The sequence below is a fragment of the Neopelma chrysocephalum genome, unplaced genomic scaffold (genome assembly GCF_003984885.1).
Source record: "Neopelma chrysocephalum unplaced genomic scaffold, ASM398488v2 Primary Assembly neopelma1_22b, whole genome shotgun sequence".
NCBI classification, from domain to species: domain Eukaryota; kingdom Metazoa; phylum Chordata; class Aves; order Passeriformes; family Pipridae; genus Neopelma; species Neopelma chrysocephalum.
The window spans coordinates 15343567-15370085 of NW_020897690.1; the positions used below are offsets into that span (position 1 = coordinate 15343567).

At 37.4% G+C, this 26519-nt stretch overlaps 1 protein-coding gene across 3 annotated transcripts in view; it reads left to right on the forward strand.

Annotated features, from left to right (window-relative positions):
• LOC113966181 (protein cordon-bleu-like) overlaps window positions 1-26519 on the forward strand; it is a 116110-nt gene that overhangs the window by 53933 nt on the left and 35658 nt on the right. Inside the window, exons 5-8 of one of the 3 annotated variants that reach the window (XM_027680551.1) lie at window positions 28-72; window positions 2483-2577; window positions 5865-5948; window positions 7339-7561. In XM_027680551.1, the coding sequence (XP_027536352.1) occupies window positions 28-72; window positions 2483-2577; window positions 5865-5948; window positions 7339-7356 (242 nt within the window). In that variant the 3' untranslated portion in view covers window positions 7357-7561. Of the gene's footprint in view, window positions 1-27; window positions 73-2482; window positions 2578-5864; window positions 5949-7338; window positions 7562-26519 lie in introns of those variants that run through there. The other 2 variants (XM_027680544.1, XM_027680559.1) reach the window with 2 other exon arrangements.

Sequence of the window (26519 nt, forward strand, 5' to 3'; positions counted from 1 at the left end):
TATCCTTTCATTGCCTGCCTTTTCCAGTTCCTCCATCAAAAACTCAGTCTGAACCTTCTCTGAACTATAGAGGTACTGTACAATGCTACTGAAGGAAAACTGTCTGTCACTTCACACTTTGTTTAATGTCGGTTTTGTAGATAGATCTTTAAGAATGTTGAGTAAAAGGCTGTAGAGAAACAAGCTGTTTTCAATCTGTGTTGTCTTTTCAAAGCGTCGTTTATGTGTCTGTGCTGCTGGTCAGAACAAACACACTTCTATGCATACTGCCTCTTCAGGAATTGTCATTAAGATGCCAGCAATTAACAAATTCTGCCATTTAACTGTTCTGTAGTATGATATGTTTCTATACAGATACCAAGCCTGTTCAGGTTACCTAAAGCATGATTAGTTGAATTTCAGAATTACTAACATTTCAGAGGTCTATTGGGTTGAAAATTTATTTAGTAGCAAAGGTAGAATATTTTGAGGTCTAGGAGATCTTCCACTGTTTTCAATTTACATGCAGCAAGGCATTTCAATATCAAATTTATATATACACACTGGATAACTGAAAAGATGCTGGCTTCTGAATTGTTACATGGGGTGCATGGAGTTTGATTAGATTACACCTGTGCTTCTGCTTCTAGTTAAACAGAAAATGTATGTATTTAGAATATCCTTTTCTTCCACTAACTGTGTTTTAATACATTGCTTAAATTAATTATCCTCAAGAAAGGCACGGTTAGTTTTTAACTGGCTTTACTTCTTTGCATTACTAGTAGACACAACATAACCAAAATAAAACTGGATAACTTATTTAAATTTTTGGGAAGGAAGAAAGGAAGCCCACCTCCAGTGGGTGGCAGCCATTGAGCAACTCTTAGCTCATGGCATCTTGGCTTCACTAATGCAGTACTATGCCCCCTAATCTTCTGTCATTACTTGCTGTGGCTTCCTCTTATATGGAGCTTAATACTAGAGGGAATATCTACTGTATTTGTCTAAGAAAAAGTGGTACAGATTAATGAAGACTCATTCTTTTGGGACCACCGGCAATCCCAGTTTATTGGGATTATACACTGCTTAATGGCAAAGTTGATGATGAGCTGTTACTGATGTTAATTATGCTAGACTTTCAGCATTATTGTTTACAGTTGAAGACTATGTGAATATGCGAATCAAGATCCATATCTAGTTACGGCCCAGCCCCAAGCAGAAAACCAGCAGTTTCTGATGAACAAATGAGCTTAGGCAGTGCTTAGTATTTAAGAGAAGTATTATTTTATTACTGTATTTGGTATCAGTGTAGTCGTAGTCTTTCTTAAGAATAGTTTCTCCCTGTTTTCCTTTGAGTTCATCATTTTTACAGTTCTGCTGCGCTTTGAACTACAGTATGTGCTTAACACTTTCTAACACCTGACATTGTTTATATGCAGTAGTGATCTATGTGCAAATCATGTGCTTTGTGTGATATGCAAATAAGTTTAGAGGAGTTCTGGGATGAGAATTTTTTTTTGTGAAGGAAACCTTTATTTTGTGTCGACAAAAAAGTAATTTTGAATTTGCTTCTTAATTGTTATTAAGCAAATAAAGAAAATATTAACAAAATAAAATTCTTCCCTGCAAATTAAACTTTCTGTATGCTAGTGAAATGCTCTGATGTGTTTGGAACCAGAGAGAAAGATTTTCAAGCATTATGCAGAGTCCATTAAAAAAGAGTGAGAGAGCTTTACAGTCTGTATATTGAATGGGAAACGTGGTTGTTTCCTGTACTCCATGACTGTATCATTTTGCTCATCCATCTTGCGGATGAGGAACTGAAGAGGGAAAATGGAGACAAAACAGAATGAGAATTCATACAATTCCTTAAGCAGGTTCAAGGCAGTCACATGTTTGAGCTCTTACAGACTGAAATAACTATAAAGTCCCGTCTTTTACCACCTGAAGTAAAAGCACCAAGATAAGAAAAGATGAACACAATCAGATGGCGTAAGTTCTAAGTAGAGCCCTGTTTTCAGGGGAAAGGTCTTTTTCTGCTTTATGGAGCTTTATCCAAATCCACATTGAGAATCTTTCCTTTAACTTCACAGTATTAAGTCACACCTGTGAATTGTTGAAGATATTCACTAGAATATCTTTTTTTAGGTGTTGGGGTTTTTTAGTATTACAGTACTCTATGAGTTTTAAGTGAGACATCTAACAAGTATTTCTGAAGACTAAGCAATTTGCTCATATTTTGCCTTTTAATAAGGGTTACTGAATTGTGATGAAAACTTGGTGCAGTTTGTTAAATTATTCCATTTGCCTCAATTAGATTTTGGAACATACTAGAACAAATAAAAGCTTGATGACAAATAAAGTGCAGGATCTGGCAGTTACTTAGATAATCCAGTCCATAACATCTCCAGCTTAAAAAAAATCCAGCACCAATCCAGGATGCTTTAAAATACCAAATCTTTATTTCAGAAATGTAAAAACTATTCCATTAAAATTGTTTCAGAACCAAATCGAAAGGCTTCAGTAAGCAATGATGCAATAGAAAAAGAAAAGACACGACTTCTGGGATTGTTTAACGCTGATAGAAGAAGTAGCAAGGTAAGTGTTCAGCAGTGTACTGCTTAGTAAAGAGAATTTGTTTCGTTCTAAATCTGTTATGTCTGTGGGTGGTGCCATTTGTTTGGCCTGCCTTCCTTTTCTTTCCAGGGAGTAAGTAATCTGTTAACAGGTGCATAAACTGTGTGTAATCAGTGAAGTCTGATGGAGATATCAGCTGCTTATTGAAGGAGTCAGGCATGTTGACCATTTACTTTTTCCTTTGTTTTTTTTAATGCTGTGGGTTCAGTAAATGTTAACAATGGGCCGTAGTTTCAAGCAACCTATGTCTGTTTATTAGTACTGCTCAGATTATAAAATGCATTTATGAAAGAACTGATGTAATATAGAACAATTAAGAAATCAAGTAGATGTGTCTTATGACCTCTTCTGTGCATGGGTGATAATCTCTTTTAAAGCATTATACCTTTGGGAAGCTCCGTGCAGTCACGCTATTGCCATCTCCAAGTCTGTAAACCCGATAAATCTGGTGCAGAAGTAACTTGCAGTAGTGAACTGATGGATCAGTGTCTGCTGGAGTACGTTAGGCATTTTAAACTTTGTTTGTAATCCTGAATTGGAAAATGTAGAAATTTCATATAAAATAATTATCTTCTATTGAGAAACATATACGAGAATTTTTCATTTCTCACAGAAATAAAAGACAGAAAAATTTTCTGACTCAAAAACACAGAAAAACAGTGGGCTTTTAACTTCATACTTTTCTAAAAATAATAGTGTTAACCAATTTTGATTGTAAAGTATTTAATACTCTAGGATGTCAGAGTAAAAGGGAATTTTCTTTTGTCTAGTTTAAAGAGCCCTTCAAGGCTTTTGGATTGGAATCATAAAATGTGTGTCTGACTAACTGGCAGTAAGAAACAAATGCTTGTTAATGGGCTGGTGTTTCACTTACCCTTCCAGTCTTCTCCGTCATGTTTTTAAACTGTGAAAGCTTTCCAAAATCTCTATTAGTTCTTTGCCTTTTTGATTATGATCAAATTTGGAGTGCTTTTGCTGGGGAATAGGTTCCTTTATGAACATTGTGAATTACTGTGTTGAAAAACCACGTCTGTCATAGATGCTGAACTATTCTTACCATCCTATAAAGGACACATGGAGACTGTATTTTATGAGATAAGAAGTCAGTAACTTTCAGAGTGGTTTTTCTACAGAAAATATTTCCAATTTAGAAGGGAAAAAAGGTTTAACTGGGCCAATTATGCTGTATCTGCCTGGAAGAATCAAGTAAACAAGGGAGCTCAGCTTGAGCTTCTAGAGGATGCTATGGGACTGTAGTTCCTCTGAAAGAACCAGTTATATTACAGCATGCAGTTTCTGCATCATAGTTTGTCCTCTGATTTCATTTTTACGAACTTGGGTATGAAGTCTGTGCTCTTGGAGTTCTACCTCCTGAAGCAGATCAGATTTAACTTTTAAAGTATTTATGCTTACAACCTTAGAAAACGTTGCTATGAAGTATCCTAATTCTGTGGTTACTGCAGTGGATTTTTCACAGCAGAGTTTGGGATGAGTGTTCCAAGATTGCAAACTCTTCTTCTTTTTTTCTTTTCTCTTTCTTGTGTTTGTTAACCAGAGGCAAAGTAGGCTATACTCTGAGTTTTTTTAAATACACATTTTAATAGATGCTAAGGATATTGAGGATGAATTAAGTTACAAGTAGTATTTGACTTGGGAGAAAGTAGGAACTTACAAGTCTGAGAAAGCTTCTAAATCTGAGGAAAAGGTCTTTCTTGCTGTTAGTTCTGACAAGTTAATTGATTTTCCTTGGTCATTTCTGTACTGGATTCTTACTTTCAAATGTCAGTTACTCATTAGGAAAAGAAACTAAATCAGCCACTTTGTTTAGTCAAGCAAGGAAATCACTGTTGCGTTTTACAAACCTCTGGGAGTCTGAAACCCAATAGATGGAAGATCAACTGAAAACTGAAGAACAGTGCAGCACACAGGAGCAAGCAGGTGTTAAATAAATAGCCATAATACATCTGACTTGCTATTGTGAAAGGTTTCTATCCCAAACAGCAATGAAACTGCTGAACAGTCTGAGCAGAATGAGGGTAAATAATTAAAGAGTTTTTAAGAAAGGATTTGGTAGTTTTATGAAGGGATTGTGATTTCAGGGAACTGGAATCAAAACCCCAGAGTGCCTAAACTCTGCTCTTTATGATTATTCTTACATTTTTACTCTTCCACTAGACCTTAAGTTGGTTCTGCATATTTGTTTTAATTTTTTTGTTTGTTTGCATTATGATTTGCAGTGATGTGTGTGTGTGTATGTATGTGGTCATGCACAGTCTGTATTTTTGAACTTTTTGATAGGAAGAATTGTTCAAAGTATTGCAGAGTTGCAGACTTTTACAAGGGGAAGGCAATTTCTTTTGCAAGGGAAGAAGAGTGTTTGTGTGTGTTGCAGACTGTCCTCGATCAAGTGTCACTGTACACTACAGGCCTACGCTCAGATTTCCATGCCCATACACATGCTTTCTTTCTCAGCTAACTCACTGAAAGCAGTAATCGTGGTGTGACAATACACTAGATCTAAGTTTACTAAAAAAAAGTTTCTGCTGTATTGAAAACACCATGACACAGAATGAAACCATTCTCATGGTTGATACAAATTTCTTGAAAATATTTCTTCGGTTAACTTTGTACTGGCAGGCTTAATGCCAGATCAGGTATCATCTTGTTCTCTCCATTCTAATTTTATGCTGGATCAGTTACCCTCTGTTCTCCTGCAGCTGGCATAAAAAAACATAAAGGTGGCATGAACTCCCTTTCTTTTTGATGTTAAATGTAGTCATTTGCCTGAGGCTAAATCCAGATCAAATTGGCACTGCTAAGCAATCCAGTAGAGCAGAGGTCCTGTGCAGACAATCATGGGATCTAGGCTTAAGCAGGGTGTATGCTAGTGCACAGAAACAGTTCCTTCATGGAGAAATGGCAAGGAGGAAGTTCCCTGCTTGTTCCCCTGTGTCTGTGGGTATAGCAGAGACTAGCAGTCTGGTCCCCAATATTACAGGAATTGGTTACTACCTATTTTCAACCTTGCCCAAGAATTGTTCCTAAATCTTTCTGCTAATGAATTTCTTAGCACCTTGCCTACACCAGGGAATTTTGCAGACTACTTCAGAGTCTCTCAGCAATCAGGTTCAGTACTACTGAGACAGTTTGTCTTGGTTCTGTGATGGGGTTTGGTGTTTTGCTCTGGCATGTTTTTGCAGTTTTGCTTCCTTTGCTGCTGCTCTGTAGGATACTTATTTGTGTTGCAGACAGAAGAATACTTGAGGATGAACAGAGATTGTGGTGAGGAGGATGTTTTTAGTTCTGCATCTACAAGTGAAGGAAGCTTGGATGTAAGTACTAACACAGCTTGTAGATGCTATTGCATTCCTATTAGATCCTGCAGTTTGAATTAACCAGAGACCGCTGCAGTTCCTGATGCTTTGCCAAGTAGAAGTAGAAATAGCTCATATTTTAGCAGGTTTAGTTATGTGAGTGCACAGTTCGCATATCTTCATGAAGTTAAAACATAATGCACTGTCTTCAAATGAAACTTGCCAGCTTCGCTATAAATAAAGGGGTTTTCTCAATGTTAAATTCTAAGCAGTTGTGAGAAAAAAGTTGTTTTAACCAAAGTTATAGGTTGTGACTGGAAGACAGTGACAGTACTGCATGATGCAAGAGTGTGTTTGTCTTTATCTTTTATCAGTGACATTTAAAGGGGGCTTTTTTCTTATAAAACCACACCTTTCATTTTGATCTCTATGTATGAATTCTGCAGCATGGCAGCATTCCATTTGTTTCATAAGAAGCTTGGGGGTGAAGAGTACTTTTATTTAAAACACTGGAAAGAACAGAAAGAATTTTTGTTAAGTGCTCAGTAGGGTTTGGGGTACTAAAATCCTGTGAACCACATTTAGAAAGGTTTTTAAGTGACTAACAGATTACGAATTTGAGTATTTAGGCATCTAATTAGGAAGTGTGAATCCTAAATATTTTTCTACGATTCAGATTCATGGCTAGGCTTCGCGAACGAAGATTTGGGAAGGGCTCTACCCACGTTTCTTGCAAGCGCGTTGGTGGCTAAAAAGGCCAATACGAGAAAGCCAAGTCCGGTTGCAAAAGACACAGCAGAAAGACTCCTTAGATGGTATATTCTGCAAGGCTCGATTCTTTCTGCATTGTCTTTTCTCCTCAAGAGTGATCCTGCATGCTTTCTCAAAAGCATCAGCAGCGTTATAAATGGTTTGTCTCCAGGTCTCCCGATTGGAGGCCAGAGTAGACCAGTTATGGTGATCAATATGCCCAAGGCTGAGTTGTTGCTTCAGGGAGTCCTTGTATCTTTTCTTTGGGGCTCCTCTCTTGCAGCAGCCAGTGGCAAGTTCACCATAAAGCAGGATCTTGGGGAGGCGGTGGTCCTTCATCCTAGAGACGTGCCCTGCCCAACGCAGCTGTGTTCTCAGCAACATGGCCTCAATACTTGTGATTGCTGCCTGTTCAAGAACAGATGTATTGGTCACATAATCTGACCAGTGGATGTTTAGGATTGTGCGGAGGCAGCGTTGATGGAAGCGTTCTAGAAGACGCAGGTGGTGGCGGTAGATGACCCATGATTCGGAGCCATATAAAAGAGTAGACAGCACTACTGTTCTGGTGATTTAGTAATCATAATAAATGGCATGTCTTTTTGTTGCCTTTTTTTAATTACATGACTTTTTGTTATCATATTTTCAAAACCTGGAGAAGACTCTGATGGCATGATAGAAGCCTGAAATGTGAGGCTCAGGTCTGAATCCCCCTTTTACAAACAAGTCTTTGGAAAAGGAGTGCTAATATGCAAAATGCAGAATTCACTAGACGCAGAGAAGGGTGACAGAAAAGTGTGGAAAAAACAGAAGAGTGAGAGAACAAATCTCTGATAAAAAGCATAATACAAAAGGAGTCCAAAAGGAGAAGTAGGTGGAAGAGTGATTGGCTGTGAGGTGTAAAAACACCTAACTCTGCAAATCTGTGAAGACTTCATAATGAAAGACTACTGAAATGGGAAAGCTGCTTATGACACTAAAAATTTAGGCAACACTATAAAGATGAATATATTAATAGATCTCTCTTACTGAAACAGAGTCCTAGTAGAGGGTGATATGGATGATTGAAATATACTAAGTAAAAGTATAGAAAAAGCATCACAAGCTCTGCCAAAATAAAATCATCTTGTGGTTTGTATTTGGTGCCATTTTAAAATAATCTCAGTATCTTGATACCCAAGTACTAGAAGAGAAAGAGGAGAAAGAGTAGGGATTACAAGTGACCGTGACAGTAGTTCAGATACTCTCAACTGTCTTATACAAGTGTGTTGCTTTCCTCAGAAGAGAGACATCTCTTTATTTTTTTAGGGAATTTTATAGGGTAAATCATAAATTAATTTTTTTTCCTCTGACATTGATGAAAAAAATTTTCAAAACTGTTTTGAACATGTAGGTGTCTTCTAAAGGCTCAGCTCTAAAGAGAGCAAAGGGCGCTTGAAGAGATGAAAATGTTTTCTTTTTATTTAGTTACATGAATGTGTCAGGGATTTAATTTCTTACCCTTTCTTCTTAAGAGCAATTAATCTTCAAGAGCAGCGTAGCCCTTTTTCAGTGTTTATGTCTTTCACTTCTGGCTTGACACTTGTATTTGTAGGAGCACTGATCCTGCTAAGACATAAGCACATACTTAAATGACTGTTGACACAATTCCATTGAATTTGGTACAATTCTTTTCAAGCTTATAGAAGGTATATAAGCCTTTGGGCTCCAAGAAAAAGGTCAACAATTGTGATGCCTTAGGTGAAAAATTCTAAAATATTGTAACCCTGGCATAGATAACTTGTATTAAGATAAAATTCAAGTGGAAACACCAGTGAAAGAACCTCAAACTTTTAAAAATTCAGTTTAGGAGTTCCTTATGGGCTAGACTTTGAGACCCTTGATCATTTGGAGTAATTTGTTATTCTGCTTGCTCAAAGGATATCTCATCTCTTTAGTGTAAATGAGTATTCTTATTCCAAATAAGTGGTATCTTACATAACTATATATATGACATACACATTTAGAGATCATTATATAGAAATTTCATTGCGCTAAGGTAGGACTGTTGGCAAAATGTCATCCAGTAGAGGCTTCCTCTTCTGCAGTTACCTCGGGTCTCCTTTCAATTACTGTTTGGGGTCATCTGAAAGTATTTTGCATTTGCTATGTGGGTAACCAGTGCCAGTTTCAGTTTTATTTCTGAAAGGAAAGTATTTTGCCATTGCTTTCAGCATAGTGCCAGGAGATACACTGACTGTGTCAGGAAAATTTTTCCTGCCTGTAACAAAATAGGTAACTCATGAAGTACTACCTTTTTCTCACTAATACGTGGTGGTGATGTGCACTGAAATGTAGGAAAAGTAATAATTGTGTCCGGGTTTTGATTTGGGGTTTTGTTTTGGTTTTTTTTAAACTGGGCAATATGAAGGAATGGAATAAAGGGGTAAAAAGTAAGAGACTCTTCGTGTTTATTCAACAAAAATAAAGGTGAAAAAACAAGAATGTTTTAACATCTTAGGGAGAGCTTGTAGAAATGCAAGAGAAGGCTTCGCCATGAAAATCCTCAAAATGCAGCAGTTCATTATACCACACATCAGTAAAGGATGTGAAATCCAACAGCGTATTGTAAATAAAGAAGAAATCTTTCCCTTAATCTGGGAAAAAAATCAGTTTTGTGCTAAGCAGATGAGTTTTATATTGAGGTCAACTTTTCAAAAAGCAAGTGCTATTTAAATACACTGGGGTATAAATACAACAAACAAATAAAGCAGTTGGAAGTTGCAGCACAGTTAACTGTATTCTGCTTTTTCTGTGCCGAAGGAACTGCAGTTAAGAAAAACTGGAGGGGAAAAAAGGAACTTGAGTCATCTCTGCCACTTGGTGTCACTGTCCTCAAATAAATAGTTGAAATCTGGCATTTGGAATGCAGTACTACAATTACCTGTTTTTATTTTTGGGCCTCTGTGTTTTCGTAAATTGAGAGTGGAAAAAAAAACACATCTCAAGGGCTGAACGATCTGTAGTTCTGGTGTGGACTTTGTTTATGTAATAAATCAGCTTGGGAAAGAATATTTAGAAGTACAGCCAGGAATACTTATCAGAGGATTTGAAACTTCAGCACAAAGTCTTATCACACAAGGTTTCTCTAGTTCAAATAGGGCTTCGGCAGTGCAGAGGACTTTCACCAGGACCATTTTTAAAACACCTAGTCTTCAGTGTATGACTGATTTGTAGTTGTTACCTATAACAGGCTCAATTCATTAAATGAAGCAGATAGTCCAGTAGTTCTCTGCTCGATGAATCTGCCATGCTATGATTATATATGTCCATAGGCAAAGCTACCAGGGGAAAAAAAAAAACATAAAATTTTAAATACCAAACAGTTATCAGATACATTTAGGGTATGTGTGGGGGTTTTTTTTAATTTCACATTACCTGTATAATTGCAAGATCGTGCTCCAGAAGAAAAGTTTGAACAAGTTTGCTAATGTTTGAAAAAAGTCATCAAAACTTCTGGTGCATTAGTAATCTTGGCAATCACTTCTTAAATGATGGCAAAAACTCTTTTCCTTATAAAGGCTTTTAAAACGTATATAATTTACCTTTTCAAAGCTTTGTTCTCTAACTGTAGTCTAACTTTTACATCTTCCTTTATGGCAGGAGTTATACCATTCATGATACATTTTCTCGGTTCAGAATGGTTGGAAAGAAGGATCAAGTACAATTATGCAAATGTGATTTCTCTTCAACCATGTCAGGTCCCAGGTGATCCGCTGATACCCTTTACTGTCGAGGACTTCATGGCACATGGGCAGGTACTGTTAAGGTCAGTAGGAATGAGAATACTGCCCATGTCATCTCAATGGAAGTTAATAGCCACCCACTTTTAATATTTCCTCACATCTGACAGTTACATTTGCTTTAAACTCCTGGTTTCACGTTCTTGCTTCTTGGTCTCCTGACAATGCTTGGAATGTCTTTATTTGGTATTAGCGGGATCAAATCTTGGGATAGTTATGTTGCATTTAGTACAGTTAGAGATATCTATATACACTGCCAAAGATGTAGATAGTGATCTGACCTTGAAACAATTTTGCTTAGTGTGTTTTTATTTGCGAAACACAAAACTCACCAAACAGTATGGAGAGTCTCCAGCAGACAGGTCTGTTCTCCCCACTCTTTTGCTACAGGGTGCCTGTAAGCCAGTAGTTAGATGCCAGAGGATGACTGTAGGGAAGATATAGCTATAAATGTTTTCATTTGTGCAGCTGTTCACATGATTAGAAGAAAAAGAGATTTATTAAATTTCAGGTATCTCAGGACAAGGTTTACCATTGTGGTAGAGTTAGTTTCATTTTGATATCCTGTGATACTCTGTAGAAAAAGCCCCCAAACTATTAACTTGCCTTGGTAAGACAAAGGTTTGCTCAAGCCAGCTGGATTGTGGCTGGCATTGAGAGAATTCCAGTAGGTAGCAAAGATGACAATTATCAACTTTATTTCTCCTTGTCTACTGAGTGCAGGGCAGGAAGCAGTGTGCTTTATATTTAGCAATGGAAATTTAACTTGGATACTAGAGGGAGGAAAAATTTGACTGTATGGAGGTCTCAAAGGGGAGCAGGTTATTAAAGTGACCATGAAATCCTTATTATCACCTGTAAACCCCCAAAATTTTCTAGAGGATGAGCTACACATACTTGATTCTGTCTCAGAGCAGAGGGATAGATTAAGCAGACCGTGGAGGTGCCTTTCAGCCAGATTATGACTGCTAAAGAGATGCAGCTGTATCTACCTCCTTTTGTGGATATTAACTCTCTTCGTTCATGTGAATCATAGACGGTTTTACATAATATAGTATCTTTAGATTTTTCTTACAATATGTGATAGCAGTAGGCAAGAGCTTGAAACAATGGCTGCATGCCACCAGACTTCAAGTTTTTGCTCCAAAGTGTGGTGTTACTAGACCTCTTCAAAGAAAAGGTCCTTGGAGTTAGTGCAAAAAAAAAAATCATCTCAGAACCAGCTGAACTACTCCAGCTCAACAAAAACAAAAAAAAATAGCCCGAGGCAGACACCTGGAATGGAAAGCCTCAGCATCCATGGTTAAAGCATGGTGAAGTTATAAGCTATTAAAAACAGTATCTGGTGAAGAGACATGTCGGCTGACCCCTGTTCTGTCTGTGTTGCTTAGCTTGTGCTTGCCAATTTCATGTATTCAAAAATCACTTGTCAGCTCTTGCCCTCACCACACAAAAGTGGCTTAAGATCATGAGATTTGAAAACAAATCAGCAAGGGTGGACTTCCCTCCATTTGGCTTCTGAGCGTGAGATATGTAGAAGTCACATTTCTAAACTTTTTCTTTTTGCGACCATGAAGGTTTTATTTTAGAAAAATATTACCAGGTAGTCATTGGTTACCAGAACCTGTATCTTTACTTAGAACTGTGTGGTTAAGAGTAAAATCATCACAATACATTGCATTCAACTTGTTACTTTTTTAAAGACAACTTGTAAACTTCAGTTCCTGCAGTGGTTTTAGCAGCACATCTTGAAGGAAATATTCACAAGAAACCTTCTGAGATGAACACAAAGAAATGGACCAAGTCAAATTGAATGGGCTTGAGTAGGGTCATATCTACAAAAGGAATTGGGAACAACTCTGACTGGTAGTGCCTGTTTTAAATACCTGGCAGTGTGGGCATCTGGATACTGAATCTAAGCGGCCAAGAGTCAGCTTTCCCAAATTTTGAAGCCACTATACAGCAGGGGTTGCTTGTTAAACTCTGCCCATCTCTCTCTGTTACTTGCCTCTGCTCAAGACTGAAACCTTAATTCAGCTGTGAAATTTAGGTACTTAAAGCTTTTACTCTAGAAGCTTGCTACCACTGCTATACAAAATGTGAGAGAACTAAGTTCTCTGCCTTTAGAGATATCAGCATCAGAGAACTATTTCCTCTTTCTCAAAAAAAAACAAAATACTTGCTGGGCTGGAGACTGCCTGGAACAAAGCTGCAAGGTATTCTTCATGTGGGAAGCACCCTTTTGTAAAAATATCCAAATATTCAATGACTCAGAGAGAGAGAGCAAGAGCAAGCTTAAGTATTCAAACCAGTAATGAAATGTGGTGGCAGCTCTGGGTTCCAGCGCCAGCGCCAGAGATGTTTTTCTGTGTTTTATGCTAAGCAGATGTTCCATCCAGCAAATAAGTAGTCACTGAAGCTAGAACTGGAGGAGCCAAATGGCTCCTTGCCCAGATGAATGCCCTAATCTCAGTCTCTTTTTAGCTAAACTCATGTTCATGTCCTTGAACAGAGAATAATCTCGCTCTCCTCACAAGAGGGAAAAGTTTGGTTTTTTTCAACTAGACAAAGGTTTTGGACCTGGATTTACCATATTCTTACTGAATCACTGAACTTGCGGCAGGGCTTTGGACAGGACAAGAGGTAAATACTATAGGTGTCTCTTCAAGCAGTTACGTTTTTGTGGAACCCAGTTGCTCCTGTAGCACACCTATTGGATCAAGCCCCTTGGCTGACAAGGATGAAGAGATTTGCAAGTTTTATGGAACCTGGTGGAGTTTAGGCGGGAGGTTAGAAGCATAGTTTCTCCACAGTTTTCCACAGCATGCCCAGAAGCAGAATTCAGGCATCAAAATGGAAGTAAGCGCATTAGAGGAGTATGTGTCAGGCTTATTGATGGGAAAGCGAAAACCAATGTGATTTAGGGAGGCACAACCTAACAGGAGCAAGCTAAGTTAGGCTTTCAGACCTGGGCTGCATGGCATCGTTGTGGATGTACCCAGTCAGTCTGGCGTAAGTTGGCTCAGATATCTCCCTTGGATGTTTAATTAAGACCTGGTGACACACCCTTAACCACCCAGATCCTTTTATGTCTGATTCATCTTTTGTTACTGATTTCACTGAAAAGGTCTAAAGTTAACTCACTGAAAAAAAAAATAGAATAAAGCAGCAGCTAATAAGACCAATGGCTTTTAATTTGCATTAATAAAAGCACATTAAAAAATACCCAAAGACAAACTTAAATTCCATTTGAGATTTTTCTAGTGACACCTCAACCACTCATCCTTTGCTTTCTTAGTATTTAATATTACTAGAGCCCCTTAATAGTCTATAATAGCCATGTAATTCATATTCAGTCATAATACATTCAAAATATTGTTCTTAGTGTAACTAGCAAGCATGAAGCAGTTGGGAAAATACCAGCTTTAAAGAAAAATTTATCACAGGATCGGGCTTTTCTGCAATTGGATAAGCAGAGATGCAATTCCTCAAAACAGTCTTTCACATACTTCTGTGTACATGAAATGCGTTTTTTGTTTAAGTTTGGGATGGTCTGGGAACGCGTCAGGGAATTACTCATTCCACTGCAAAGTACATTTCTTTTTGATTTGATGACAGATACCCAGAATATGTCTTGTAAAGCTTTCCAATGGTAACTACTGTAGTGAAAGGATTAGTGTGTATTTATGCCAGTGCCCTTTACTAGACAAAATCAGAAATGCCTAGTTATATGTCATCGATTCCATATTTCTAATATACAATGGAAATTTTTTTTAGACAGTAAACCTGTTTTTGTAGTGGCATAATCTGAATCTCACGTAACCCCAGATTCGTTATATTAGTCTAAAATATTCTATTAGCATATGTAGATTTTAGATACAGTAAAAATTTTCAACACCAGTTCAGGTATAATTTCTTTTCTTTTGCAAGCAATTTCTGGGGCATGAACACTAATGGGATTTGGTTTCTTTCCAGCCACTTCTGTGGACAGTGAAGACTCATTTTCATTAAAAGTAGTGGCATACAATAACATTTCTTTTAATTAGATGATCTCATGATTTCCACACATATTTGTTCGTTGGCAAAACTGAGCTGCTTGGTAGCGTGTGAAACCGTATGTCTCAATAATATCTTATGGCAGGTGAGGGAGGATTTGCAAAACAGCATTTGCTGACAGGACATAATGCATTTTACTTTGATGGGGAAGTTTTCCTAAGTGAACTTTATGGCTTAGTTTTGTCATGCAAAGTCAAACCTACATGAGGCTTAGTGGCCCTTACCGGTCTTCCTTTGACTCAAAGAGTTGTATGTATCATACAAAGACTGTATAGCACTGGGTACTGTGTGTGCTGCTCAGTTGTTCATCACCACAAAAAGAGCCCTCTAATGCCTGTAGTCTATATAGCTGTTTCACATTCTTTCTTTTTTTTTAATAGACAACTATTGTTAGGTTTTATTAGTCTTTCACATGCATCTGCAATACTGATCTTCCCCTTTGAGTTTAGCAGAAAGGGTTACAAATACTTTCAGATGTTGCTTTTTCTCTCACTCTGCAGTGTTTAATACTATTTGAATTCTCAGCAGCATTTTGGGATGCAAGCTGAAGAGGGGAAATGTGGCAAATAGCAGTCAGTCTTTTTAAAGACTTTTACAATAGTATGAGGTAGTAATACCGTCAGTCAGTTCCTTTTTTTTTTTTCAATGTCACACTTTTAAGCAAATCTCAAAATACTCTGGCAAAATCAGAAAAGTATTTCTGGTTTTGTAAGTGGTCAACTGGAAGGCCAGAAGAGAAAGCAGATCAAGGCAAGTAGTAAGACATAGCCCTGCAGAGCTCTTAAATAGGTAAGTAGTTGTAGCTCTTGGCCCCATTGAATTTTTCAGTGCCATACCAAGCACCTGTTTAAGTGTTTTGCCGGTTCAGTACCTCAGTGACCTGGTGTGAGCCAGGTGCGACCAATGTGTAGGTCATGAGCTGTGTGGGCAGTCTCTGAAGTACGCTGACATAACGAGATGGTGAGATTACCAATAGATTTATGTTGTTAGTGTTAGGTTCTCCACACCCCTCTCCTCTGATTGTAACATTTTATTTTTTCCATCGCAGCAAATGCTCAGGTACTTAGCTAGATTTCACTCTCCCAGTTTCAGCACAGAGATGGTGTGATTGCATTGACTCTAAATGGAGCTTGTTCTGATTTACAGTTGTTTGCATAGGACAAGTCAGGCCAGTAAAGTGCACTGGGGAGGTTTGCGTTGTAAAAGCCTATTGGCAATGGATTTGACAGAAGGGGGAAGGGAAGAAGAAACATTTAAGACTATTTATTAATCAAGAATTCCAGAAGGGAGGCTTTTCTTGCCTTGATTCTGGCAAATGTACAGATGAGAGATACTGCGCAGAGACCGTTTCTGCACAAACAGAGAAAGCCCTTCAAATGTAAACATTTGAGCAGCTGGCATGGGAGATTAGTGCAGCAGCAGTGGGAGGGGGTAATAGTGGATAGTGGTGCTGTCTAAATTTAACAAATGTTAAACAAGGTCCTTGTTCTAGTTTAAGGGTTACAGGTCAGAAAGACAATATCAACTAAAAATACTGGCAATTGTACAAGTCCGTCAAAGTTATTAATTAGTATTTAATTAAAAGCAACTTGCCTATCCAAAGTTGTGACATGTTCCTCCCCCCTTGCCCAAAAGGGGGGAGAAAAAAAGGGGGTTGGGAGAATATATTCTGTGTAACCTGATTGAATTAAGAAAAAAAACCAAACAATACTTTATCCTTCATCTATGGAAAGGCAACACTTTGAGACTTCTTAGTATTATTGCTTTGGATTGTGAACTTAATATAGTGTTCTACTTTTAATTTCCTGTGCCTGAATATTACATCAAAAGAAAGCATCATGTGAAGGGTGAAAGTAGTGTAAGGTCTTTTCGCATTCATATGCTGTTTAACATCATATGTTTTGGTTTTTTAAACCCTTGCCAAATAGTTAGAAAACTAGACTATATTTCAGTGTAGGGTATCTGATCATGCATGAGGTTCTTTGGATTTTCAGTTTTAACCTGTGTTTTGATCAGGCTTTTAAAACAATTCCTTGCCTATTTGTTGTGTTCCAATTCACAAGTGTTTTTTTGGAGGTCCTTTACTTTCTTTGTTTCTTTAACAGATTAAAGTACGTATATCTGTAGCCAAATTTTATGTTTAAAAAATCAAAGCTATGCTTTCTGTGCTGGCATTGTTAGGATTTTCATTGAGCTTGAAAGTATACTGAAGAAAAAGATTTCCTGGAGAAATGACAGTGGCAGCATAGTTTAGAGTATTACTGTCTTTTGGCATCATATGGTTAGAGTAACCATTGGAAACTTGATGCAGAACTCACTAGAGCCAGTGGAAAAATTCCTGCTGTTTTTAACTGGCTTTGGACCATGTCTTTTGTGAGTTGCTAACCGCTATCTGCACGAGTCAATTTTAAAATTGTTCTTCTTTGTGCTACTTTTGATTCTCTTTTGCATGTACAAAGATCTTCTGACACTTTCACTGTCATCTCTGCAAGATAAGACCTTTGTTCCTTTTTGATGGACAGTTGACACAGATAGATCCCTTGAAGTTGCTTGATTTATAGAGCATTTTCTCACTGGGGAAGGAGAAAACCCCAAAGTAAACATGTTAAGTCTTGTAGAAGATGAATTGCAAAAAGTGGCAAAGGAAGGGAGTGGCTTTCACCAACCAATAATTCGTTGCAAAAAGCAGGTTTTTCTTTGTTATCTGAAGCAGTGCATACCCAGAAGTGAGCTGAATTCTCAGAACTGCTTGCCCTGTTTAAGCTGTAGTTGTGCCAGTTAAAGTCCGAGCGTAGGTATATGTTGTACCTACTTCCATAGGTTTTTAACTTCTGCGTCAGTTAAATTTGGGACCGGGTTTGAAAGGTTTCTGCTGCAACTGAACAGTCGGGAGTGCACTTCATTGAATTTGAATACTCCAGTCAGCAGAAATAAATATATTAGAGAGCTGTGATTTCTTAGTATTTCACACTGAATTCACAAAGGAAACAAGGCTATACACAGTGGGAAAATTAGTTTCTTGGGAATAATAAACATTCACAAGTCAAGCTCTGGTGTCCTGAGGATATACTACTTAACTTTTAGACTTGGAGAAACTTAGCAGGCTATAGTATACTGCAAAGGAAGACAAAATTATGAATTTATATATATGTGTATACAAAGTGGGAAAAGACTGAACTAACTTGATCTCCAGCACAGCTGTACTTCAGTCACTTTGCAGTATCCTATATTCTCACTTCACTTTTATTTAGAAGATGGGATGGTCTAGACAAAGTTAGAGTTAAAAGGATAATAACAAGTGATCACAATAGGAAAAAAGTTAAAGGACAAGGATGTTAGAATAGTACTAAAGCATTACTTCAAAGAAAATTCAGAGGGAGGGTCTACCTCTTCATTCTCAGCCTGTTCCTCTGCACCCAATTAAAGAGCTTGCTTGATTTTTGCCAGCATGATCAGGGTATTGATTATTCTCCAAAGAGGATAGGCTTTGGAAAATCCTCCAGGGTGGAGAGGAAGCTTGGATATGAATTTCATGGTCTTGCAAGATTCAGATCCTGAATTTAATTCTGTCGTGACTTCTTCAAAGTATTAGCATATGTATTTTTCTATTCAAATTGTTCATGTCCTTTAATGAGATAAGCTTAATTTCTGCAGTATCAGTCTGTAGGTATTATGAAACAGGTGGGTTGTATGACACCTGAATGTGCTCTACTCATTGTCCAGCAGGAGAGTGTTGTCTTAAACCTTCTCTTCACCCCTTCACTCTTACACCCTGCCCTCCTGACTCCTTCTCTTCACCTGTGTACTCCTTACCACTGGTGTTGATCTGGGGCTAAATATTCAGCTGTTATAATTCAAAATAGTTTGTTGGCATCAGTACTCAAACATCAAGCTGTAAGTACAATATGAGTTTTTCTTTTGTTTTGTCTTCTGCAGAAAGCTGTCATATGTACTTGAAGGGTTGGTCTGCTCCAGTGCTGTTATTTGGAGTCAGAAGTTCTCAGCAGATAGTTTGGGAGCTTGCTTAGGCCATCCCTTAGGATTTCAGACTCAGCATATTGTACTCAGTGTATAGTGTATGTGCACACAGGCACAAACACACATGCAGATATCAGAAAGAGCTAATTGAAGTGATGTATGTAGGTACACATATGTACACAGAGGGGTTATGTACACACACATGAACACACCTAGACATCTGAAAGAGCCAACTGAAACAGTAAAATTCCTAGCTGCTGATTTCTGGTTCACGTTGCTAGAATCCTCTTAGTGACTCTGTAATTAGGATTTGTTATAAGATTTGCACTAATTTCAGAGTTCAAAAGCTGATTTGTTTTTCTAATTTAAGTTTTAAAGTCTTCAGAGGTTCTGTTGTTTTTCAGTCATATCTTTGGCAGTATTTTATCATTGCAAAGTGTAAAGCTTCCTTACTGAAAATTTACTTTGACAGTTGGATGATTGTGTTTGTCTCCCTCTAGCTAAACACCCACAGTCACCGTAAACTTCAAAAGGAAAAGTTGCACAACTGCATTCTGAATTAACAAAGTATTTGTGTCAGAATTGGATTATAGGGACTGGAGTTAGAAGCCAGATCCCTGAACTTGAGTAAATCGGAGCAACTCCTTTGACTTTAGAGAAGTTCTGAAGATCTTGGTGAAAATTTACCTTTGAATTTCAGTAGATTTTCTCAGCTATAATAAGTAGAAATTTTCAGAGACCAAAAGTCATATGTGTCAGAATTTCATCAGACACTGAAAGAGGATGAGGATTGATCATTAGTGTTTTTTGTCTCTGGAAAACTTGAGTAAGGACAACACTTTCATTAAAATGCGGAGAAAACCGTTTTTGATTTAACTGGAATAAAAATACTTTCAGTAAAACCCAGAAATTATTTCTTCAAAACCAAACAAATATACACCCAAAAAACTCATGCCAGGAACTATTCCATTCATAATTCTGGTCACCATAAAAATTGACTGTGCAGACATTAGAGAAGATATTTTGAAAATTGTATGTTTTAAGCAAAGTTTCCATCTCCTCCTCCAGTATAAATTGGCATATCTACAATGAAAATATATTGAAGGTGATCAACTCTAGTGGTTTGATAGTATCTGTGTGTTAAAAGAATTTGCTGAGAAGACTTTCCTCTTCAATAGTTTTTAAAATATTTTGAATTTCAGAAGGACATATATTGCAAATGTAACAACTCCTGTCTTCCATGAACTAATTGATTTAAAAGAATTAGTAATCCTAGAGAAAATAAACTCATATTGCAGCGGTGAATTCATTTTGCTCAAGACCTCTGATCCTTCTGATCCTTTTTGTGGTTATTTATGATTGATGAATGCTTAACACCAGTGGAAAAATGTCTTTTTTTTTTTTTTTCAGTCTTTGACCTTTTGAACTCCATTTCCTGAAGTCTATTGCCAGACCATTAATAAAGACAGAATTTTATTTTTGGCTTGGTTGTTCAACACTATTTGATTGGAATAATCTATTTTCACGTAGTGCAAAAGTATAAGTGAAAGGAGAAACCAACTTTTTCAGACTTGCAAAAATTTGGCTTTTTCCATCCTCAGTCTTCCAAGATTGCTCTCACTAGATCTGCTAAAGGCCTTTAAAGACCAAGTGTTCTTTCCTTGTTTTCCTTCTGGCTTAATCTTTTTCTGTCTTTTTTCTATACTAGGATTGAATTGAATTTTGGAGTCCATGTGAATTTTCCTCTGTAATTCTTTCTTCTTCAGGTTTCTTTAAAATATGTTTTCCCATTGGGGTCTGTCACTGGCTTTTAGACCTCTCTCGGTAGCTTTTAAAATGTTTCTTTGGTTATTTTCTTCTATTCTGCCTCATTCCATATCTTAATATGCATTCAGTCCCTACCACAGAAATATATATTACACATTCAAAACTCTATATATCAATCCCCTTTTCCTTCACTACTAAATCTTTCCCAGTTTGAATTCTGTTCATGTGACTTCTCACTGTTTTCATGACAAGTAACCATGAACATCACCATCTTTCTGGGCTAATATATGGGCAATCATGGAGTTTTCTTGCAGAATATTGTTTCTGCCCTGCACAGTCTCCTTAGTTCATTGTTCCTTCCCCAGGATATAAGCCAGTAGTCCTACCATCACATTCACTGAAGTCTTCTTCTTTTAGCTATGCTTCTCTCCTTTTCCAGACTTTTGTGTTTGAATTTCTTCAGGGACTTACTCTCTGGTCAAATCTGGTGAACATGTTCATTTCTCACTGTATTTTTGTTTCTGTCCTCACTTCCTGTGTTCTTTCCTACTTCTTTCATGTCTGCTTTTGTTCTACTTGGACAAATATCCAAAAAGAGACTTGTATTTTTCATGTTTTTTCCTATTTCCTTTTATGATTCACCAAACTCCCTGCAGATCTCTCGTTACAAGCATATAGCTATCAAAAAAAATGTGATGTGAGTAGCTGAATTTGCTGACTGTCTGTCTTTTGTTAGCTGTTCCTTTTTGGGAATCTTTTGAATTTAATATTTCTTCCCATAGTAGCTTTACATATTTGTATTTTTGACAGTTATGAAAAATCGATTTTCAAAATATGGTCCTTTTTTATAGGCTGACACATTTTGACAGTGTGTTTTGACAAAAAGTGTTGGACTTTGGGGAAGATAAGTTTTAAGCAGTCTAACCAGAAAGATGTAAATCAGCCCTAAGAGGGTGCATTTTAGACGTAAATTGATTCTGGTGGTTTCCCAAAACAATATTAAAAAAGAAGGAAAAGAAAAAAAAAGGGAGAACATTCTCTCGAATGAAGCACAGAGTTGTCCACACACTTTTGAAAGTCAAGATAAATCATTTTACACTTGTATGGAATGCAAACAAACCTTATTTTAAGCATCTGGCGACATCCCAGACTGTCACCTGCAGTTCAGCTTGACTTTGGAATTCACTTCAGATTGTGCCTGCAGCCTGCACTCCTACCCTCCACCTGAGTGACAGGTAGCAATGCTTCATTTAAACTACCAAATAGCATAGAAACATTTGATCCAGAAATGTTTTCTGTACTATGTTAGTGATGGGTTTCTCTCACTAGACTTTACATATCCAAAACAAAAGCAAGAATATTTACATTTTAGGAGTATTCAAAATGCGTCACAAATCCAGAAAGTCAAAAAAGAACCCACGTGCTTTGTGTGCTGTCATATCGCCTGATGGAATCAGGTGCATAGCACAATAAGGGCATGAAGGAAGTTGGCACATTTGGGAAGCTTGTGCATATATGTCTGTGATTTCTCTATGATATGTCTGTTACTATAAAGTGGTATTTTAAGGAACTGGAGATGCTTGTGTTTTTTAAAAACATGCTGGGTTTAGTATATCCACTTAAAAAGATACCTGTATTGGATGCGTACTGAAGCTTGTGGCTATTTCATGGATGTCATTGGGTTTATACCAATGTTGAAGTATCTCCCAATAATTTCATGTTTCAAAGATTTTTAGCTGTATTTCTGTAAATTGAGAATCTGGTGAAAAGTGGAATATTAAGTGGAAAATATGTTGGCATGTGTGGTTATGAGCTGAGGTTTGCATTTTGGACATACACTTACTTGCTTTGCTGATTACATTTGTTCAGAAAAGATTGTTTTGTAACCTGAGTTTCTTTCATTTGTGGCTAAATAGCTTCAGATTTCAGCCAAACAATTTTTTATTCCTTCACAGAACACACAGTGACAGAAAATAAATAAATTATGCATTAGAAAGGTTTGTAGCAAGTGTATCTTCACTGTGTTGAGTTGAGAGTGATTTATTATTCAGTGACAGCTCTGAATCAAAGAAGATGTGTTTCTTTTCTTTTTAATGAGTTACTCAGCTATGATTCACGAGGTCATGCATCACACAGGATGCATGCTTGCTGGTTACTTCAGTGAGTTCAGTGTCCAGATTGATTGGTGAGGACACAAATGATCTACACATGTGTCTTACAAACACTGATTGGTTTTCCAAACATTTTGGTCTTCTCATTAGTACCAGGCAGCATTCTGCCTGCTCCCACCTTCTGAGTTGTTGAGACATAAGCTTTCTTGGCAGAAGAGGGTAGCTATTTTTTGCTACTTCTGTTAGAATTCTGCTTTCTTTAAAAAATATTAATTTGTTTTAAACAAACACACAATGTAAATCCCGTTAGCTTGTCTTCCCTTCTCTGCATGTAGTGCTGCAATGGAAAAAAATGCTGCATCCATTTCTCTTGATACTATGACTTCTTCAGATTGACATGAGTGAATTTGAGTAGCAGTAATAGACAAAGAGTTTTTTAAGCATGAAGAGTAGTCTGACTCTTCATGAGTGAGAAAACCTGAAGAGTGACACAGGAAACTGGAGAATTTATTTGGAGGAAATACATTGAATTTTAAGTCACCAGAAGTGATTTAAAACCTTCAATTCTCAAAGCATTGAAGAATCATATCTGTCCTAAAATCTTGAAAAAATGTAAGTGATTTGACAATCTCTGAGTTGCTTGATTATTATATGTACATTGTTGAATTCATAGGTTTTTATTCCACTGGTTCATATGTGCCATGGTACTTTATTCATTCTTGGAGGACTCAGATTAAAGTTGTGATCTCAGACTTGCAGAATACTGAGGGGAGGTAGTATTAGTAGGTACTGATAATAGCAGCTACAGCTGGTCTTCCTGCTTCTGATTCTTCATAGTTGCAAGAATTTATAGACATGTTTATGTTTAGCTGAAATGCTTGTATTCCCAACCCATGTTTTCTAATCTACTAATGATTTGAGTTTATATTCCTAAACTTCAAAATAAAATATTTGACAGTTCATAAGAAAAGTAATCAGCTTACTCTGGATTTTTGCTGTATTCGTTCAGTATCCATCTGTGCTGGTTTAAAAGTTAACCAGCAGGGGAAATGAACTCAATTCAAAAGAGAGATTTATAAGTCAGAATAACAATTTATTAAAATAATACAATAAGTACAATTATACAGACAGATAATTGGTTTTAACCCGCAAACCCCAAATGTATAACCCAGCACCCTGGGGCATGAACAAAAGTGGTGTTCCTTGCCCCCCCCCCGAGTCCAAAGTAAAGGGAGAGGGGAAAAACCTGCTGGTGGGAGAGCTGCTGCAGTCTGGTCAAAAGTGGTGATTGCAGTCCAGTTGAGGGTGGTGGTCTCAGTCTGGTTGAGAGCGGTGGTCTGCAGTCTTCCTCTGGATCCCACGAGTGGAAAAGGTTCCGAAACTCCCAGTTTATATATTCTCCAGTTCAGGTGGGAGTGCTCAGTCCCTCCCTCAGAGCAGGGAATTCCATAAAGGGCATGAAGATGCTCAGTCCCTCCCTCAGAGGGGGGAATTCCATAAAAGGGTATCAGAGTGGGGAATTCCATAAAAGGGTATCAGAGCGGGGAATTCCATAAAAGGGTATGAGGACAAGAACATCTTCCCACCTCACAGGCCTCTACTGACAACAGTTTTTGGGAAATGGCATGGAAGGCTATAGAATACACAGTTTTGGGTTACACCCATCCAATGATGAATTGGTCCCAGCCGTTCTAACCAGGACACCATCTGATTTCCAAATGGAAAATGAGTTTTTGATATTGCTTCACTTTTTTTATATATACTATACACAAGAAGTATGCAAAAACTGAAAAAGCTTCTTGGAAGCTCTCTCTAATTGGGCACCCTCTTTGTTCTCACTGTAGTGCACAGGGCCAGAGTTAATACCCACATGTGTTCCCTACTGAGAAATTCACAGTGAATCTAAAGCCCTTGGTATGTTTCAGAAAACTTTTTTCCTGGAGGCTTCCATTTTTGTAGTTTCTTTCCTTGGGTGGTTGTTCTTTAACCTTTTCTACTGGAAACAAGGTTGGACACCAGAGGAGCTGTGGGGTGAACATAAATCACTTGGAGCTGGAAACCAAGGTTGTACTCTTAGCTGTAGAGACACTTTTTATCACATGAGCTTGCCTAAGTGAAGACAAGAAGTAATCAGATAAACTTCTAGGAAGGGAAATTGTAGTTAAGGTACAAGGAAAAAAAATTTAATGATAAGGATAGTTAAGAAGAAAAACAACATAATTGCAGATGGTGTGGACCTGTGTCATAGGAAAATTTCAGTAACCTCTGCAGTGACAGATTAGTCATGCTGCTTGAGTGCTGGGAGATAAAGTCGATGACTTTGTAAAGGAGGTGACCTCCTTGCCCCTGGTCCACAAACTTTGTACTAAAATAGGAGGAATGTGGTCAGCCACACTGAGAGAGAACTGGCAGCACCACAGGAGACAGAACGTTCTCAGACATTTCTGATTCTGGCTGTGTAAGTTCTGGTGTCTACCAAATGTGCCCTGACCACAAGATCTGGAACTGCTATCTAGATGCTATAATAGATTAATACAAACATAAGGTAGCATTGTAGTTGTACAGACTTCAAAGTATAACTCAAAACTTTTACAGTAAAAACTTGAAAGCCTACTTGCCAGACACATAAAGTCAACACAAGACTGCCTGTGTAAGTTACTATTGAGGAAATGGAATAGTTGCTTATCTTTTACTAATGTGATGTGTAACCAGATAATTTCCTTCCAATAGCAAAATGGAATGAGATAATAAAGCAACATAAAGTAAATTGCATAAAAATGTATATTTTTTTTTTTTTTTTAGTTTAGAGCAGGCAAAGGTTAACATTTTTTTTCCTTCTGACAGCAGACATTCAGCACAAGTGCTTCAGGGAGTACAAAAAACAAACTATATTCAGTGTGGCTGGTTAGAAAGGAAAATCTGAGTAGTCACAAACTTTTGTTTTATTTTGTTGGGTTTTTTTAACTGTGTCTCCCAGCAATCTCATGACTGCAGTATTACGCTTTAGTTTCAAAGCTTGGATTAATTCAGTTTCAGTATTGTCAAATCTAATGCTAGTATAAGTAATATCAGTATCATATCAAGGAAAGCAGCTTCTGAGTTCAGTTGGTGCAGTAGGTCTGACATAACCTGTCTGATGTTTTAAATGGCCAGCTGTAATCAGGTGTGGTGTCATTCAGCAAAACAATAAAAGTTTGCATTAATGGAGTTTAAATGTCCAAGAGGCATAAATATTCTTACTCCCACTGAGTAGATAGATTTGTTTGCCTGCTCTAAATCTTGCCTTTCATGTTTACCCATGGTACACTTGCAAAAAAATTATATCCTTTATGATACTTTTATTTTTTGTCTCTGTTTTGGAAAAAATAAACACCTTACTTTTTGCTGATACATCTGGTACTTTGAGTGCTTAAAAACAGCTCAATTGATTACTTTTGATTTAAAAACTTCTGAGAAGGAAATTGCATAACAAGACTGGGAGTTCAAATATGTGAGTTTTGGCAAAGAGCTGCGGAAGAAAGGCCTGGCTGTAGGAACCTCACAAGAAAAGAACTTGACATTTTGAAAAATTTTTATTGACCAGTGTGAACAGGGAACAGGAAGTCAAATCACTCTCACAGGCAATCTGCAGTCTCTTCCTTGCTGACCTTTAAATACCACTTAGTGTCATCAGAAAATCAAGGAAGTGCTAACAACAGGGCTTTGAGTAAGAGAATTATATATGAGAGATATCTTTTGAAAACAAACATAAGCTGACTCCCATTTTTGTGCACGTCTATTTTTGTAAAATGGAATTCTCACAGCAGTACAGTCATATTTTAATAGGTTAATCTTACATTTATTAATATGACATTAAAATTTTCAGAAGTATCCGTAAGATATCAGAACTTCTGTTTATTCTTGATAAGGGAGTAGTTTGAAAAAGATGTTTTATAATTTCATTCTAGGTTGATTACCTTGGAACACAGAATGGCCTCTGCTTTAGGCACTTAATCTGTCGTGTTCAGCAGGCTATGGACTTTGGTAGTCTCATAAAAAGCTGACTGCTCGGTGTCTTTTGAAAATGGGACTGGTATGCCTACCTCACCAGCTTACTCTGAACCTTGATAATTCTGTGTTTTTAACAGTCCTTCTTTATCCTTCAA